Below are 16,807 nucleotides of genomic sequence, written 5' to 3' on the forward strand. Positions count from 1 at the left end.
ATAATAGAATTAGATGTCCACGTTCGGTTTGTTTTATAACACACAAAAAACCACCCCGAGGTATTTATAGTTAATAGAGCTTCCATTTTATTTTTCGTCTGACAAGAGATGAAGATAATTATTATGTGATTCACTATGTCTGCGTAGAGACTTTTATTGATATGATGTCTATATGTATGCATAAAATATTTCATTATCAAACAGTATAATATTATTATTTACTAGGAATCATAGTATTTATAATAATTGATGGTCTACGGATATCTTGCAGTTTAGACATTTTCTTTTAGATTCTGAGCGGAGCGATAAATGTATTGATTTTACCATGATGTGTGTTTTTATTTTTTATTTTTTGTGTCTGTCATCACGTTTTGGGGCAGTAAAAATGCTTCGATTTTTACTTCAGTACCTCGTTCGATCAGAAAGTGAATCTAGTTGGTACTTTGGGGGGTCAAAAGTGAAAAATTCTTAATGCTTTTCTAAATAATCGAGAAAAACAAACTAAACATTTTGGTTTTTGATGTAACTTTAAAACGAATGACCATAGATACATGAAATTTTCACCAAATGTTTATATAAGTCGAATAGGGACAAATGGACGTAGCCGTTTGGACGTGGCTATTTGGACGTGGAGACAATTGGACGTAAAAAAAAAATACCCTGACGCTGAAATTCACGGTTGTTTGTATCATTTGACAAAAAACTTTCATAAAAAAATGAACGAAATGGGTTTTGCTTCAAGATATAAGAATGATGCTGATTTTTCAATATTTATAAAAATGGTCGTAGCTCTTTCATTTGTCCCAATCGAAAACCTAGATGCTGCTATACAACAATTAGGAGATGACTTACCAGAATGCTTACAACCTTTACTTGATTGGTTTGAGGACAATTATGTTGGAAGGGTTAATAGAAACGGAAGAGGTCGTCGGACAGCATTATTCCCACCACACATTTGGAATTTACACCAACGAGTTTTGAATGGTCAAGATAGGACCAACAACCATGCCGAAGAAGCTAATAGACGACTAAATGTCGAAATGGGAGTTCAACATCCTAGTTTGTGGTCTTTCATCGACTGTTTACGAAAAGTACAAGTTGGGCGAGATGTATTTTATAACCAACTTGAAGCTGGTGAGAGTCCCCCCAAAAAACTAAAAAAATTTATTGACGCAGATAGACGTATTTTAAAAATTGTTCAAAGTTATAACAATAGAACTAAAATATCATTTTACGCGGAATCGCACAAAATATTTCATTACATTAAAATAAGATGATGACCACTTTTTAATATAACAACAGAATAAGATAGGTAGATAATATAATTAATATAAAAAACTATGTTTGACATTCAATAAATTTTTAGATATTATGAATTATTTGTATATTTAAATATTTTATATTCATTTTTGACGTATAAATATAAATAGCTTATTAATTTAATTAATTTAATAATGCAAATATGGTTTATATATATATTTTTTTTTGACGTCCAATTGTCCCCACGTCCAAACAGCCACGTCCAAATGGCCACGTCCAAATGGCCACGTCCAAATGGCCACGTCCAAATGGCCACGTCCAAATGGCTACGTCCATTTGTCCTAGATCGTATATAAGTATATTCTATCCACCACCATGCAATTTTCAAAAAATTTCGACTTAAGTTGAACTATTCATAGGCATTTGAAATTTTCGATCATTATTAGTTTTTTTAAAATTAATATCGATAAAAATGTATTTGTTAGGCAGAAAAGCTTGAAAATGTAATACAAGGCTCTTAACATATTGTTACAATAGCAGTTGAAAAATAAAAGAAATATATGTATAGTCACAATTTTTTTTTATTAGCATTCAAAATTTGAATTTTGACAACATACGTAAAAATCACGAAAATTCGTAAATTATTTTACGCTAGAAATTCATAAAAAATTTTCCTTTTATATCTAAGATTTGAAATTTTTTAATAATCTATAATATATCCTAGACAGATAAACCGTCTTCGCTCAGAATCGTTTTTCGTATACAATGATATAATATCATTGGATTCAGATTTAATTCCATCCTTACAGTAACCCGCTTGTAACCTACTGTACATAGCAGAGCGAAATCCACGACTTACCTGCCTCTTTTTTTCTGCATGTTTATATTTATTCAAATTTATCATTTATTGTAATGAATTAATATTATATTCAATATGTATCATAATAATCGCAAATATAAAATAATCAACTATTATAGCAAATTATTTTAATTACTAGGCAGCCATTAATAACTTACCCATGATTTATTAAATTGTATTATATATAAAATGTTTAATTTTTTAGAAATTTAGTAAGCTTAAAATTAAATTTCATCTTTCAACTTACACACGTGGTATTTTAAATTATACTTTAAATTTATAATGATTTGGTGTGGTTGCAATCAAAAATGATATGCCTATTATAAAGTATAAATATTAAAGTATATTAAACTTTTTTCAATTTTTCGTTGTATAGTTTTTTTTTTTTTTTAAACATACAAATGCTGTTTAAGTTCTTCGTGATAATCCTATTCAAAGAGGGAGAGGAAAACAGAGTAACAACAAAAAATCAATGGATAACATCTACTTTACATGCAAGAAGAATTGCTCATCCATGCGGATGTTATTTGATTGTCTGTCCGAAACGGCTCAGACGATAACATTTTGATAGTGTTCGCACGTGATCAAGCGCATTTGTTATACTAGACCTTTTCACCCCTAAAATTGTTGACTTGATTGGGACGTAAAAAAGCAGAGAATATAAGTTAGTCGACGATCAAAAGGTAAGGTCTCTTTTATGATTTTATTGATTTTACTGGACAACGTGACAATCATGCCATGTGTTTATTTAGGATAACCTTTTCCCCTTTTTAATGTTTTTAACAAAATGTTCTTTTCAAATATTCTACCATATTCATGTTATCATTTATATCGTTTAAAGAGACGTTCTTGAATTTGACTCTTATTTTGCACGATGATATTGATATTATTTAAATTATTAATAAATAATAATATATATATATCTATTTCACACAATTGATTTATACCATTTTGTAATTGAATGAAATTAATTTTGCAAAATACTCGATTTTTGTGAAAAGTAATAAAATAAAAAAATAACTTCTTAATAAGTAACGTAATTTATTTATAAGTATAATTTAAACTAATTATATTGAACTCCGAGAAGAACCTACGCCTGTTTTAGGAATAATAAAAAAAACTTTTAATTTTAGTAATTTTTCTAGTATTTTTGATTAGTATTTGTTACCTTGGAATTATTTAAGCATATTTGAATACCTAATCAAATACTTTTGTTTTACATGTGAAACAACAAAAATACTTAGTTACAAAAATTTTAATAAATTGTATGCTAGAAAAATAGTGAATGGATTGTTTACTTTATTATTAATGTATAAGTAATTCAGTCGTAAAGTTATTTTTATCTGAAATCTGTATATAGCATTAAATTATTTTATAAAAAATAATTCTAAATACACACCTTGTGTTTGCCCTGATGAATGTGTACTCCATGATCCTTTATAATGAGTATCTAAAAAAAATTCAATTACATAAGTGTTAGAACAATAGATTATAATCAAATATTACAAATAATATAGTTATAATAATATATATAAAGTTAATTTATACTATTAATAATTTTAATAGTTTAAATTATTGTATTAAGAACTTTATATATATTTTAAATTCAAATTCAAAACTGATAAATACAATCTACAATCAAACACTGAATACTGACGGGGTTGGTAAATTGAGTCCCAAATGACCCTAACTCGGTAAATTGAGTCCCGGGGAAAAATAGGTAGTAGGTAAGTTGAATCCCAGAAAAAATAAAGTTGTAGGTAATTTGAGTCCCACGGAAAAACGATTTATATGCATTTAAAATTTAAAAATATGCACTATACAATTTTTATTTGTGATTTGTAGACATTCATTGACTGCATGTACCTATATGATTTTGAATATAGCAACATGCATTTTAATTGAATTTTTATTAATTATATAATTATTTTTTATGCAATAAAAATGCATGTTGCTATTTTCAAAATCATATACATGCAGTCAATGAATGTCCACAAATCACAAATAAAAATGTTATAGTGCACATTTTTAAATTTTAAATGCATATAGGTAAATCTTTTTTCCCTGGGACTCAAATTACTTACTGCCTTATTTTTTCCGGGACTCAACTTACCTACTACCTATTTTTCCCCGGGACTCAATTTACCGCTTTCAAAATGTACCAAACTTATCTCGGACTCAATTTACCTAGCCCCAATACTGAATAGACATTAATCGTTTAGTATGAGGCAGTGACAATATTAAATATGCTTATTGTTACGTAGTTACTACATACATTTTTACAATTTCTGTAAATATTACTTTTTATCATTTTTTTAAAGGAAATAAGTAACTAAGTTTTTTATACATTATCTTTTTTATTTTTGTACTTATTATGTTTAATGCCATTCGCATACTGTCTATGATATATTCATATGTACATAGAAAATAGCAATAATGTTAAGTTTTCATAAGTATAGGTACTATTTAAATTACTTAAAATACGGCGCGTTTGTTATTTTGTCTTTTATTATTGTAGTTTTGAAGTCGAATTTGCATAGTTGATTAGTGAAAGTAATTATAATATTAACTAAAAATAAGTATTGTTTTTGCTAGTAAAATTCATATTAATTTTTAAATTATTAAAAATAGGCAGTTCCCCGACCTTTACCTCTTAAATTAGAATTTCAAAATAGAATTTAAGATTTAAATTATGAGTAGTCATGGCCCTAAAGTTATTGTGTTAGTGAACGATAACACCTATTATATTGGTAAGGATAATTTTAGAAAAGTCATAGTTACCACTTTTAAAATAATAATAAATAATATTTTAATTTTGGTCGGCGAAAGAGATATGCAATTTCGCTACATCCAAGTGTAGAAGATAATTCTTATGTGTTAAGATTAGACTACAATATTATAATGCTTTGTACTAATATAGGTACTCATAATATTTATTCTATAGATACGTCTATATATAGTTTCGCCTTGAACTACTTCAAAAAATTTAGTTATTTTGAAACTTATTTGATCAGTAATCAGTATAGCCAGTATAGGTATCATAATAATATATTATAAACTGTTAAGTTATTTAAAATTTCAGATAAATCTTAATACTATAGCCATAAGGTAGATTTATATACCTACATTATAAATAAATTCTGCCAATCTTAATTACTATGTTGCATTTTTTTTTTTTTTTAACATATTATTCTTATTTAATTCTATGATATTGAAAACAATTTACAAAGTGATATATTTATTAATGATTGGAAATATTAAAATTTTGTTCACGGTTTGTCTAAGGTTCTATGCTGACCTATGAGAGATAGATGAATTGTATGAATATGTATACATTTTCAAATTATTGGTCTGTGTGTGTGTTAACTTTCAGGAGCAGTAAAAATCTCAATCTTAAACTTTGGTAATGATTTTTGGTAGAAAATTTAATTTAGTTAGAATATAGTGTCAAAAAAAGTAAATTACAAATAATTCGGAAAAACTAAGAAAAGAAAAAATTATAGAAAAACGGAAATATTTACGCAACATATTTTTTCGACCAAATCGTTTTTTTTTTTTTTGTGAAATGATAAAGTGTAGTTACTTGAAATTTATTCTAAATATTAATATTAATAATATGTTGGATAACTCTAATCTATATATTTATATGAATTTGAGTATATTTACAGACATTTGTCATTTTGACGTTTTCTTCTTTTTTAACTATAATATTTACTCAATATTTTTTACAGTAAAAAATTTTGAACCATATTATAAGGTTATATTAAGTTGTTCTCGTACAAATTTAAACTACAAAAAATATATGTAGGCACAGTAGGCACACAATGTTTTTAAATAGATTTTTAAACATGAAAATTCATTACGACATTGATTATTTAAAAACGGTTTTTTTTTCAATTTATAAAATACTATTCATATAGAGAAGGAGTGGAAAGTTTTGTTTCCTGTACTATTATTCGTTATTTGCAATTAAATTTTCAAAATTTTCAAAACATTCAAATTATTTTTAATAGCTACCTATTAAGAATTTAATGCGATGAACCTATTCACACTGTTATATTTATGTGGTAGGTACGTCGATATATATTTATTAGCTGATATTAAATACATAATAGTTAATACATATGATGTTATTAGTTATAACTAGGGAACGGATTTAATTGTAAATATATATTTTTATTAGAATGAGATATTTTAAATCTGATAAAAAATGTATACGATTTAGATCATTCTAATTAAAATAACCCCAAATTTATTTTAAATATTTTTACATATTTTGGTATAAATACATATTTTTACATATTTGGTAAACAAGTACATATTTTAGTGATTTTTAATTTTCGACGACTTTAAACATTATCTGCTTCGTCTAAATTAACAAGATTCGAGAAATCGAGAAATCGAGAATTCACAGATTTTTTAGAGAAATATACCGGACAACAAATTCCAGATGAAAGTGCCATCCGAAAGAATTATTGTTAGTATAATTTACGAGGAAACATTAAAATCAATTAGACAGTTTATTCGAACGGTCGTTTAGTTAATATAAGAGTATTCTCCGACCAAACAGTCGCAATTTTTCATTTGCAAACCTTCAACAATATGTTTTTCGCATTGTTATATTCCAGAATAATACTAGTTTTATATACCTACATCGTTTGTATTACTTTCATTTATAAAATATTTTTTTTTGTAATTTTCAATATCTACTACCTAATACGTTTTTTTGATATACTTTTTTAAATTTTTTAATATTTTTTTTATATATTTCGATAAAAATAATTACATATTTATATACATATTCTGATTTTTTTATTACAATCAAGTTCGCTCCCTAGTTATAACAAATATTTTAATTTAATATAAAGGTAGGTTAGATTAGAGTAGAATTTGACCTACCGTATAACTTTTCAATAGAAAAATAAATTACCATTATTATAATATATTAGTGAATGATTATATCTTAAAATTAGAAGCGTACAAGATTTATCCTATTAGAATCGTTTTCCATATTTAACGATTTTATCACTGAATTAAAATTTTTACGTCCAAAACGATAACCCCGACCAAATAAAAGACGACGCACACTCGAAACTTACTATATACAGCATGTAGAAAGACTTGCTAGAGGTTTTCATTTATTATTTTCATGTTTATGTCATAATTTCTTACTGACTTTACATTATTAAAATATACTATAGATTAAGTAGATACTATATAGAGCGTTTAGACGGTTTGTAATCATTTATTTATATTGGCCACAGACTTATATCATAAAGAAATAAAGCTATTATAAGAAAGTTAATATTGAGAAATGAAACATATAGGCAGTCATATGGTATAGATAGTATGTGGTTGTGAGTTGAAGAGTTCAAAATATTTATTAGTATACCTATCATAGTATAATAATATGAACTAAAAAACATGCAATAAATGTAAATACCATGTATTTTGATGCAACATACAATACTAAATAACTGCATTAAGTAGGTTTCTAATAATAATAATAAGATTTTCAGTTTAAATATTATCGATTTGAAACGAATAAAGCTCGTACCTAGCTATAGGTATCACTGCATGTATATAGTTATTGATTTGAAATAAATTAAAGTAGTATAAAACATACAGTATGTGCTATATCCTGTCAGTAAAAATAAGAAATGCAAACACGTACCGGCAAAAATCATTGATAAGTTGGGGAACGTCCCATTTCTGCTGAGGTAATCCGACGTTTTGATGTCCAACATAATAATTATTCACGCGATAGATCGTTCACCCGATCGTTACGATTATTTCCGACACTGCCATACGTACAAATAGCGTATGCAAAAGGTCGATTTCGATTAAACCAAAACGGTGGACTTTTATATATGATCGAATCGTACACGTGTTCCACAATATATATACGGCGTTTGTGTGCATATGACTGTGTCAGTGTGTGTTTGTCTTAAGTGTGAAAAAGCTCGGCGGTGTGGTGATGTATACAATTCGGGAGAGAATGATATCAGACCAGACGCGACAGTACAACTGACCCGCTGGCGGAATCGAGGTACGCCAGAGCGCCGCGCGTAAAGGAGCCGCTCGCGCGACGACGGTGGACGCGCGTGGGGCGCGGCGTCGGAAAAATCGATGACGACCAATCGGGTACCGGCGCCCACGACAAATCACTCCCCTCGAGTACTTCCGGATTGGTCGGATAGGATATTGCGACGTGGAAACCGGCCGGTATATATATATATATATTTAGGGGCAACTGATGTCGGCTCGAGAGTGGGGAGGGTAGCGAAGAAAACATACGTGCCGTGTTTGCTGCCGTTCCCGTCTATCCATCCAACATTTCACTATATATGCACTCCCCCGCTCTGAATTTTTTTCACCCCGTCATCATCCGTGTCGGCTAATAACTAAGTACGTTCAGGCATTCTTTCCTTCCTTCCTTCCTTCCTTCCTGCCTTCCTTCCTTCCTTCCTTCCTTCCTTCCGACGTTTATTCTTATCGTATTTTCCATTACCGTTTCCTTCTATACTTTAATTAGAAGCACATAGTATTTTTTCTCCATTGTTATTAGCGAGGATTTTTTTCTAGTCACGCCTAACAGGTTTCATTAGTATAAATATTTTTTCGGGCCGTTATTTTATTATTATTAACACGATATGTGCACATAGCGCGTTAAATTACAATCCATTATTTCCGATTTGTTATAACTAAAGGTTAGGTTACACATCACATTTCATAATATACAATGTTAGCACGTCATCGATGTTTTACGATGATTTTGATTACAAAACATTCGTTTTAACGTATAATAACACTCACTTAGGATAGTTTTAAATTTTAGTACATTTTGAAAATTATGACCATCAGAAATAGTATCGTTTCTTTTATTTATTTTTTATAATACTAAACCAGTCGTGGGTTGCAGTTAAAAATAAATCCAAAAAGTTTGGTGACGACTGACGGTGCAATGCAATACAGCAATAAGGTATTTAATTACACTAAGTTTAATAATATTTGTATAATATTATGTGAAATGAGTTGGTTTTGACTATTATAACACGGAAATCGTAAACAGTGCGGTTTGTCAAATCTTAGGACCATACATACAAAGATAATTTTTATATGATATTTGAACATTCTTTATATCATACTTGGCGCACAATTAGGTATAAACCTTTTCGTCTATTTCTATCTCACTTTCTCATATATTATACTGTTTATCATCTTGTTGGATATCACTGCATCGTTTCCACATAATATTATCATTTCAACAAACTGTTTTGGTTTTTGTAGTATAATAGGTACGCGTTTATTATTCATATACTATAATTTTTGTCTTATACCCCCCCCCCACCCCACACACACCGTGTTCAATGAACCCTTCGTCAATAATAGAATAATATGACTTTGTTTTATACTCCACGGTTCGATAATTTGCATCACCGTTGCAACTAAGCGACCCTTGCGTACACTCATTATATGTATACATAATAAAGCACGGGCCACGGTCGCGGTCAGTTGAAGACTGCATATGATTTAAATAATTAAAAATTGTACCTACCGACAGCTTTTTATATTTAGTAACCAAATTTATTCATAAGTATGAGGTTTACCAAATAATGTTTTTTTTTTTTTTTTTGACAAAATTGATCGCCATTATATTTTCCTTTAAGGTACGCGTTCGTTGTAAACAAATCTTAAAATATCATGAATAAGACATTACTATTTCTAACCAAGCAAATATCGATCTACACATAGGTAATAAATGTAATATTAGGTACTGGCTGCATCTATCAAAATATTGAAACTAAAAACTGTATCGATTATTGATTGGTCACGACTAATGGAGAATTAGATAACACCTGTAATAGTTCTTGATTTATTGTCACCATAATTTACCCGGTTTCTCGCTAATGTAGCTGCGAACATGTCTTCATATTATAATATTTTTATTCCTGTATATAAGTGTAAATAAAAAACAAATATATTTTGTTCTTACTTTCTATGCAAAGTTAATGTAAACATAAATTGCATTTAAATTCAAATAACTCCACTGAATATGGACTTGGTAAATGTGATTCATTAGGTATAAGCATAATAAATATAATCGACTTAAGAATTTTCAGGAAAAATAACGATTTTTATTGTGTAAAAAAAGTGTCAGTGTACAAGATATACTTCTTTAACTAAAAATCTATTCTTTTCAAATATATTTTAAAATTACAAATCAATATTCAAATAAATTCGGTATTATAAAAGAGAAAATGAGATAGATTATTATACTCGATAAATCATTCTTTATATTTAATGGTTTCAGAGCAATAATATAAAGGTCTCTCTCCTTTTTTAATAAAATAATAATATGTTAGTGGCTCGGTGAGGCGCAGACGTACGCTCAAACTGCGAAAACGCGCTGAGTGACGTACCAGCCGCAGTTGCTAGCTCCCGGATGGGTGACCACCCGAGATTTTTAGCAATATATCCTTACCAAACATACACAAGCACAAGTTTTATAATTCTATAAGCTTAAAAACCTACAAAAAATATACTAAAAGTTTAATAAATATTTAAGTCCCTATAGATTTAAATACAATTAAATATTTTATCATTATTATTGTATTATTAAAAAAATAAAAAATAAAAAATTGTTTAAAAAGCATATAGATTTTTGTAATAAATATGAATATATTTTTCATTTTATAACACTATGAATATCTGAATAAAAACATGCTGTTGTATAACATAATACCATATAACGTATAAAAAATTTGACAAATAATAAAATTTGTCACGGGCTAGTAAACGCGTTTATCAAAAAAGAATATGTGGGCATTGCGCGAAATAAATATTTTGATGTGAAAAAAGTCTACTGATGCAAAAATTATGTTGTTCACTGGCGGCGACCCCTGGCAATAGCGACTGTCATGATGTAGGAAGGGAGGAAAAAATTATAGTGCCTTTTATTTTCGTGTATTGGGGTTCGCGATTACATTCCAAGCCATTTGATCCTTTAAAGAGCACTATATGCTCCTTCAGACATCACAACGCTAATTTTATATTCGTCTTTTGGTCCGGAATAAAAACTATTCTTAAAAGCTTCCGATTCCAAAAAGGTATATTTCTCCGTTTTCTTTTACGCGTGTGATTTAGATAAAATCCTGTAGAGAATAGAAATTGCAGCCTGAAATCGTAAGACTTGTAAATATAGGTAGGTAGTTACTACTATTCAGTCAGGTGAAACTAAAGTTAATTTTACCGTACATTTTTATTAGGGAACCAAATGGAATAATTCTTTATTGTAACCACCCGAAATCGTTACCGCGTTATATTATAGTTTACGGTATTTACATATTTAACATTACACTTAATCAGTGAGATATCGGTAAAACGGGTGTAATGCGTTTCATTTGAAAAAAATATAAAATGTTCACTCATATGTTTATTTTTTCACGTTTTACATACAGAGTGATTCACTAAGCATGTTAACCCCCCTTTTTCTTTATTAATGCAGATGTTCAAAATCTGATTTTAAGAATCTTTAAACATACCTACTCGAAGACCATATTTTCAAATTGTTGAGATTTCTTTGTACTGCTTAAGGTGTGTTCTGTGACGACACAGATTTTTGTTTTCAAATGAGAACCGCAATGTTTTACTTTCAATTATCAAGCGGATAATTTTTTTGAGAATTTCGACGTATTGAAATCAAAATTCTAATGAGCATAGTTTTGTTCTTATAGGATAAAAGGTCTATATAGGCTTAGGTTTATACCATAGGTCTATGGTGGATTTAGAAATATTAGTCATTATTTCATTAATATTAATTTATCAACACGAATAATTCGTAAAAACGACTTAATATAGTTATCATATATACTAGTTCAAATAGTAGGTACGTGTAGGTATTTTATACTTTTGTAAAACGATTTTTAAGGACTATTATCATCAGTACAAAAATTTAAAAACTATGAAACTACTCATTCGAATTTTTTATTAGGTATATCAACATTAAAAAAAAAAAAAAAAAAAAACAATGATTTTCTACATAATTTACAGTAAAAAGGGGGGTTCTTATTTGAAAAACAGAAGCTTGTATCGCCACAGGACACTCCTTATTTAAGTAGAATAAAATATCACAAGTACTTGAAAACTATGGTCTTTGAGTATATTTGAAAATTTCAAAAATTAAAATATGAACAATTTCATTAGTAAAGGAAAACAATGGGGGGTGAGCATGCTTGGCCAATCACCTTGTATATAGTTGGTTTATTTAAAAAATTACTTAAACATCACGCGTTGTTGTGTACTTACAACATATATCGCGCGGTCTCACGGTAGTTTTCATCGGGGTATAATATACAATCGTTTGTGTGTTAATAGTGGTCATCGGGTGTGCAATTTCGGTGCATTGAAAAAATAAAACATTTTCTTATGTTTTATATATTCTACTATGTTATATTGTACATTATTATTATCATTGCGTCCAATTATCTGCGCATTGTTGGTGCAGGCGATCCGCGAGAGTCAACTGCACCGGGGCAGCGCGCCGTCAAGGTTCACCGGCGTGCGAGGGGGAGCGCGCGAATACGGTGGAAACACGGGAAAAAAATCCACCACCCCGGCGCGGCGGGTAGTCGTGCCGCCACGGCGTCGTCGAGGAGGGGGAACGGCGGCGCGCGCGTACCGACACCGTGTGAAAATCGGTGAAACGGATACACTAGGTCGGTTAAGTGGCCAAGCACGTGATCCAGTAAATATATCGTTTATTATATTATACATATACACATAATATTATTATTGTTGTTGTTATTATTATTATTGTATATTATATTTACACACACGCGCGCCCGCTCGTGTATTGTCGATTTGCACAATATGTTTTCACCCGTCCACCACCCGCACCCCTAAGAGTAGGGCGCGTGCTTCTCTCGTAAAAACCGATTTTGTCACTATAATAGTATGGTCATGCGACGCGCGCGGGTGGTCGCCCATAAAATACGACGCGCCGCTTCGCTGCACCGCCTGCAAACGTCAAACATATTGCGCCCTATGCCCCGGTCAATGTGAACATCTTCTTCATGATATATATTTATAATAATAATAATATTATAATAATAATTGTGTTCGCACGGAGGGTGTCGATTTTTTGTGCGAGCCCAGTGGCCCACGCGTCGAAACTGTGTGGCTTGGGGAGGGGGGGGGGTTGAGATCGGCAAAATAACTTTGAACCTTATCGAAAACTTACCTACATCTACCTACCCTAATTACACAATAACTGTAGAAGTTAAACGCTGCGGAACACACATCGTTAATATGCCCACACCGTTGTCGATTCGTACACGTATGATGCTAGCAGGACGTGTGTCGGTTGTACTCAGGGGTGTTGACCAGTTGCCCCCCACCCCCACAGCTGTTATCGGGATTTTTAAAATATACCAGTTGCCCTCGACCAAATGTACCAGTTGCCCTCAACAAAATGTACCTGCAGTTGCCCTCACATGTTAATATATACACGATTACAATATATATCCTGTAAAATAGGGAAAGTTATAAATATACAAATAATAAATATAATTATTTATAAAAATAATGTAAAATAATATAAAACGAAAGAAATAAAAAATGCATAATAAATAATATAGTTATAATGATAAGTGGCATATTAAATTTGATAATTTGTATCAGTGACGTAATCATGGAGGTTAGGTTAGGTTAGGTTAGGGGGATATGGGGATTTAAATAACCATAATTGAATTCCGACAGTCACTTGTAGGCTTTGAAAGATTTTAAAATTAGAATTCATGGACATCGTCGTAGTTGAGATGTATTTGTATTTTACTAGTTTAAAACTATATGATATCTCAACAACAACAACAACAATAATAATAATAATAATAATAATAAAAATACATGACAAGAAAATTATAAGGCTCATATAGTTAAAACATAACTTATTTAACACCATTATTTTACCATTTACCTCATTTAATTTATAAAAACAAATGTAGGTAATACAGTAACTATGGTATATGGAATTTAATGTTCGAGGGGTGTGTTCCCTAGGATGATAATATACGTAAACTTCTATCCCACCCAAGAACCAATTCCAAATTACGCCACTGCTTGGTTGTGATGAATTAATCATAAATAAAATAATATTAAATTAAGAAGCTCATTAACATTCGAATGGGCCACTTTCATCATATTTTTGGTGTAAATCCATAATAGTCTTTTAAACGGCAAAATCAGCGTGGAATTTTGAATAATAACCTACCGTTTTTTCATAGTCTGTTTCTCTGTTTCAAACATCAGTTATCCCGTGCATCGAAAGACAAATTATTTCTTTGATATATATATATAGGTACAGGGTGTCCCGTGAGGATTTACCCATTGCGATATCTCCCGAAATAATGGTGATATCGAAATTCTGGTTTTGTAATAAGACTCACGGAGATAAGAACTACAATTATACCTATCATATTTTAATTTATTTTAACGTTTTGGTAAAAAAGTTAAAAAATATATTTTTTAATTTAATTATTTTAAAAAAAATTAAAGATAGCCATTTTGTTGAGTTTATTTTTCTAAAAATATTGACGTTTCAAAATTTTAATTCATTAATTTTCTGATTTTTAATATTTTTTTTAGTTTCGAGGAAAATTACGTATTATTTAACACCGTAATGTTATCAAACATATGACCCGCCGCGCCGCGCGCATTCTCATATGGCCGGCCGAATATTTTCCGTGTTCCTAATGGTTATACATTTATAATCATATTTTATTTCTTCAAAACTAGAAAAAATATTAAAAATCAGGAAATTAATGAAAATAAAATTTTGAAACGTCAATATTTTTAGAAAAATAAACTCTACAAAATGGTTATCTTTAATTTTTTTTTGGAAATATTTAAATAAAAAAATATATTTCTTAAATTTTTTACAAAAACATTAAAATAAATTTAAAAATGAAGTAAATGTAGTTCATATCCCTATGAATCTTATTATAAAACCAGAATTTTGATATCTCCATTATTTCGTAAGATATCGCAATGGGTAAATCCTCGCGGGACACTATGAATATACAGGTAGGAACATGTAAAAGTACGCGGAGTAACCAAACTTGATCGATATCTTATGAGTTATATACTGTTTCGCGTGGACGGCAAGCCGAGCAAAACAATAATAAAAAATAATTATTTCAGGTCCCCCGCAGGTAATTTGGAATAGTTCCAACGCCCGGACACAATCGATGCGTTGCCATGACGATCGAGGGTCGCCGAGGAGTTGCGATCGACCGTTTCTCTCTTAATAATATACAGCGGTCGACTAATTTTTATTTGAAATTTTAGAATAGGTTTTTCATAATATAAAGTCCCGGCTTGGGAACTATCAAACAAGCAAACTCATTATATATCATCTGAAAATTCTTATCGAATTACCTCAGCACTAACTGGACTAATCTGGCCTAACATCTATCCTAAACCCGTCGATGTGTGCTTGATCTTGGAAATCATAATCAAAATGTAACCAAAATGTTTCAAAAAAAAAAAAAAAAATCAACTCGCCTCGTATAATTTTAAATACATATCATCTGCGTAATATCATTCACTCTTATTGTGTACCATATTGGATGTAATATTTTGCATTAAAATGCATGTTTAAAATTATTAATGTTTTTATATTTGCAGAGATCGATAGCCGAAAACTTTTGCGTTGTGCAAAAAAATAATTCATAAAAACCAATTGGGTGTACAAGTTTACTGCCTCCTAGTGAGAAAATTAGTGTTGGTTATATATGACGTTCATATAACATAGAAAACAACGGTGGTGAATAGCGATCACAAAAGAACCTTTAGAAGTGGACCAAATAGTGCTGTAATTAAGTGTAATTACTTTCAAAATACGTTTAGAGTGCCTTGGTCGGGGAAGGCTTTAAAAATGGTCAGAAATAGTGTGTGGTAGTCGCTTGAAAGAAAAAACTCAACGTATACAAGCCAGCCCATTGTTTTCCACTGTGTAGTACTTAGCTCACATATTATACCCATTCAAACAATAAATACTTCACACTATTGTATCAACCCTTTGTCGTCGCCAGTTGCACACAATTTTTTTCGGCGTTAACGCATTTATATAATCCAATCCAATACATAATATTTTAAGTACGAAGCGATACCTTGTATTATAATTGCATATATACAATATAACTTAAAAATATATGGATCCACGCGGTGTATACATCGCATATTTTATCAGGCAAAATTTTTTATTTTTTTTTTAACGATGATTCGTAATGTTGATTCATATTGATCGTCTCAAAGTTCTGAATGTTAAATCTATAATGTAATATATTAAGTTGGATGTTATAATATTTATATTATGTTTATTGTTTATTGAGTTTGCTAGTAAAAACTGAAGTGAATCTTCTGATCTCTAAATGACTAAATATATACTCTATTATTATTTACTATATCGTTAAAATCGATAGTCAAATTTGATGGTAACGTTTCCTAGTGTTAACTAGCTATATTTACTGCGTGTATAATATTATCAGGGGCCAAAGGCGGTTCTGACTGTAGAATAATGGCACAGACAAATGGGCATTCAAGGCTCCACCACGATTTTTTGAAAAAAATAATCAACGGGCCCATATTTCAAATATTCGTCAATATGATTCTGATTCATCGATAGGA

General features: G+C 30.0%; 1 protein-coding gene and 1 pseudogene across 1 annotated transcript in view; one reads left to right on the plus strand and one right to left on the minus strand.

Moving 5' to 3' along the window:
- LOC107162611 (DNA-binding protein D-ETS-3) overlaps nt 1-16,807 on the minus strand; it is a 58,580-nt gene that overhangs the window by 20,218 nt on the left and 21,555 nt on the right. The window contains exon 6 of the mRNA XM_089229268.1: nt 3,519-3,569. Coding sequence (XP_089085394.1) covers nt 3,519-3,569 — 51 coding nt within the window. The remainder of the gene's footprint in view (nt 1-3,518; nt 3,570-16,807) is intronic.
- On the plus strand, nt 651-1,267 carry LOC149054831 (uncharacterized; annotated as a pseudogene).

This window comes from Diuraphis noxia, unplaced genomic scaffold, assembly GCF_037042655.1.
Source record: "Diuraphis noxia isolate RWA-SAM2 unplaced genomic scaffold, SU_Dnox_SAM2 contig0005, whole genome shotgun sequence".
Taxonomy (NCBI): domain Eukaryota; kingdom Metazoa; phylum Arthropoda; class Insecta; order Hemiptera; family Aphididae; genus Diuraphis; species Diuraphis noxia.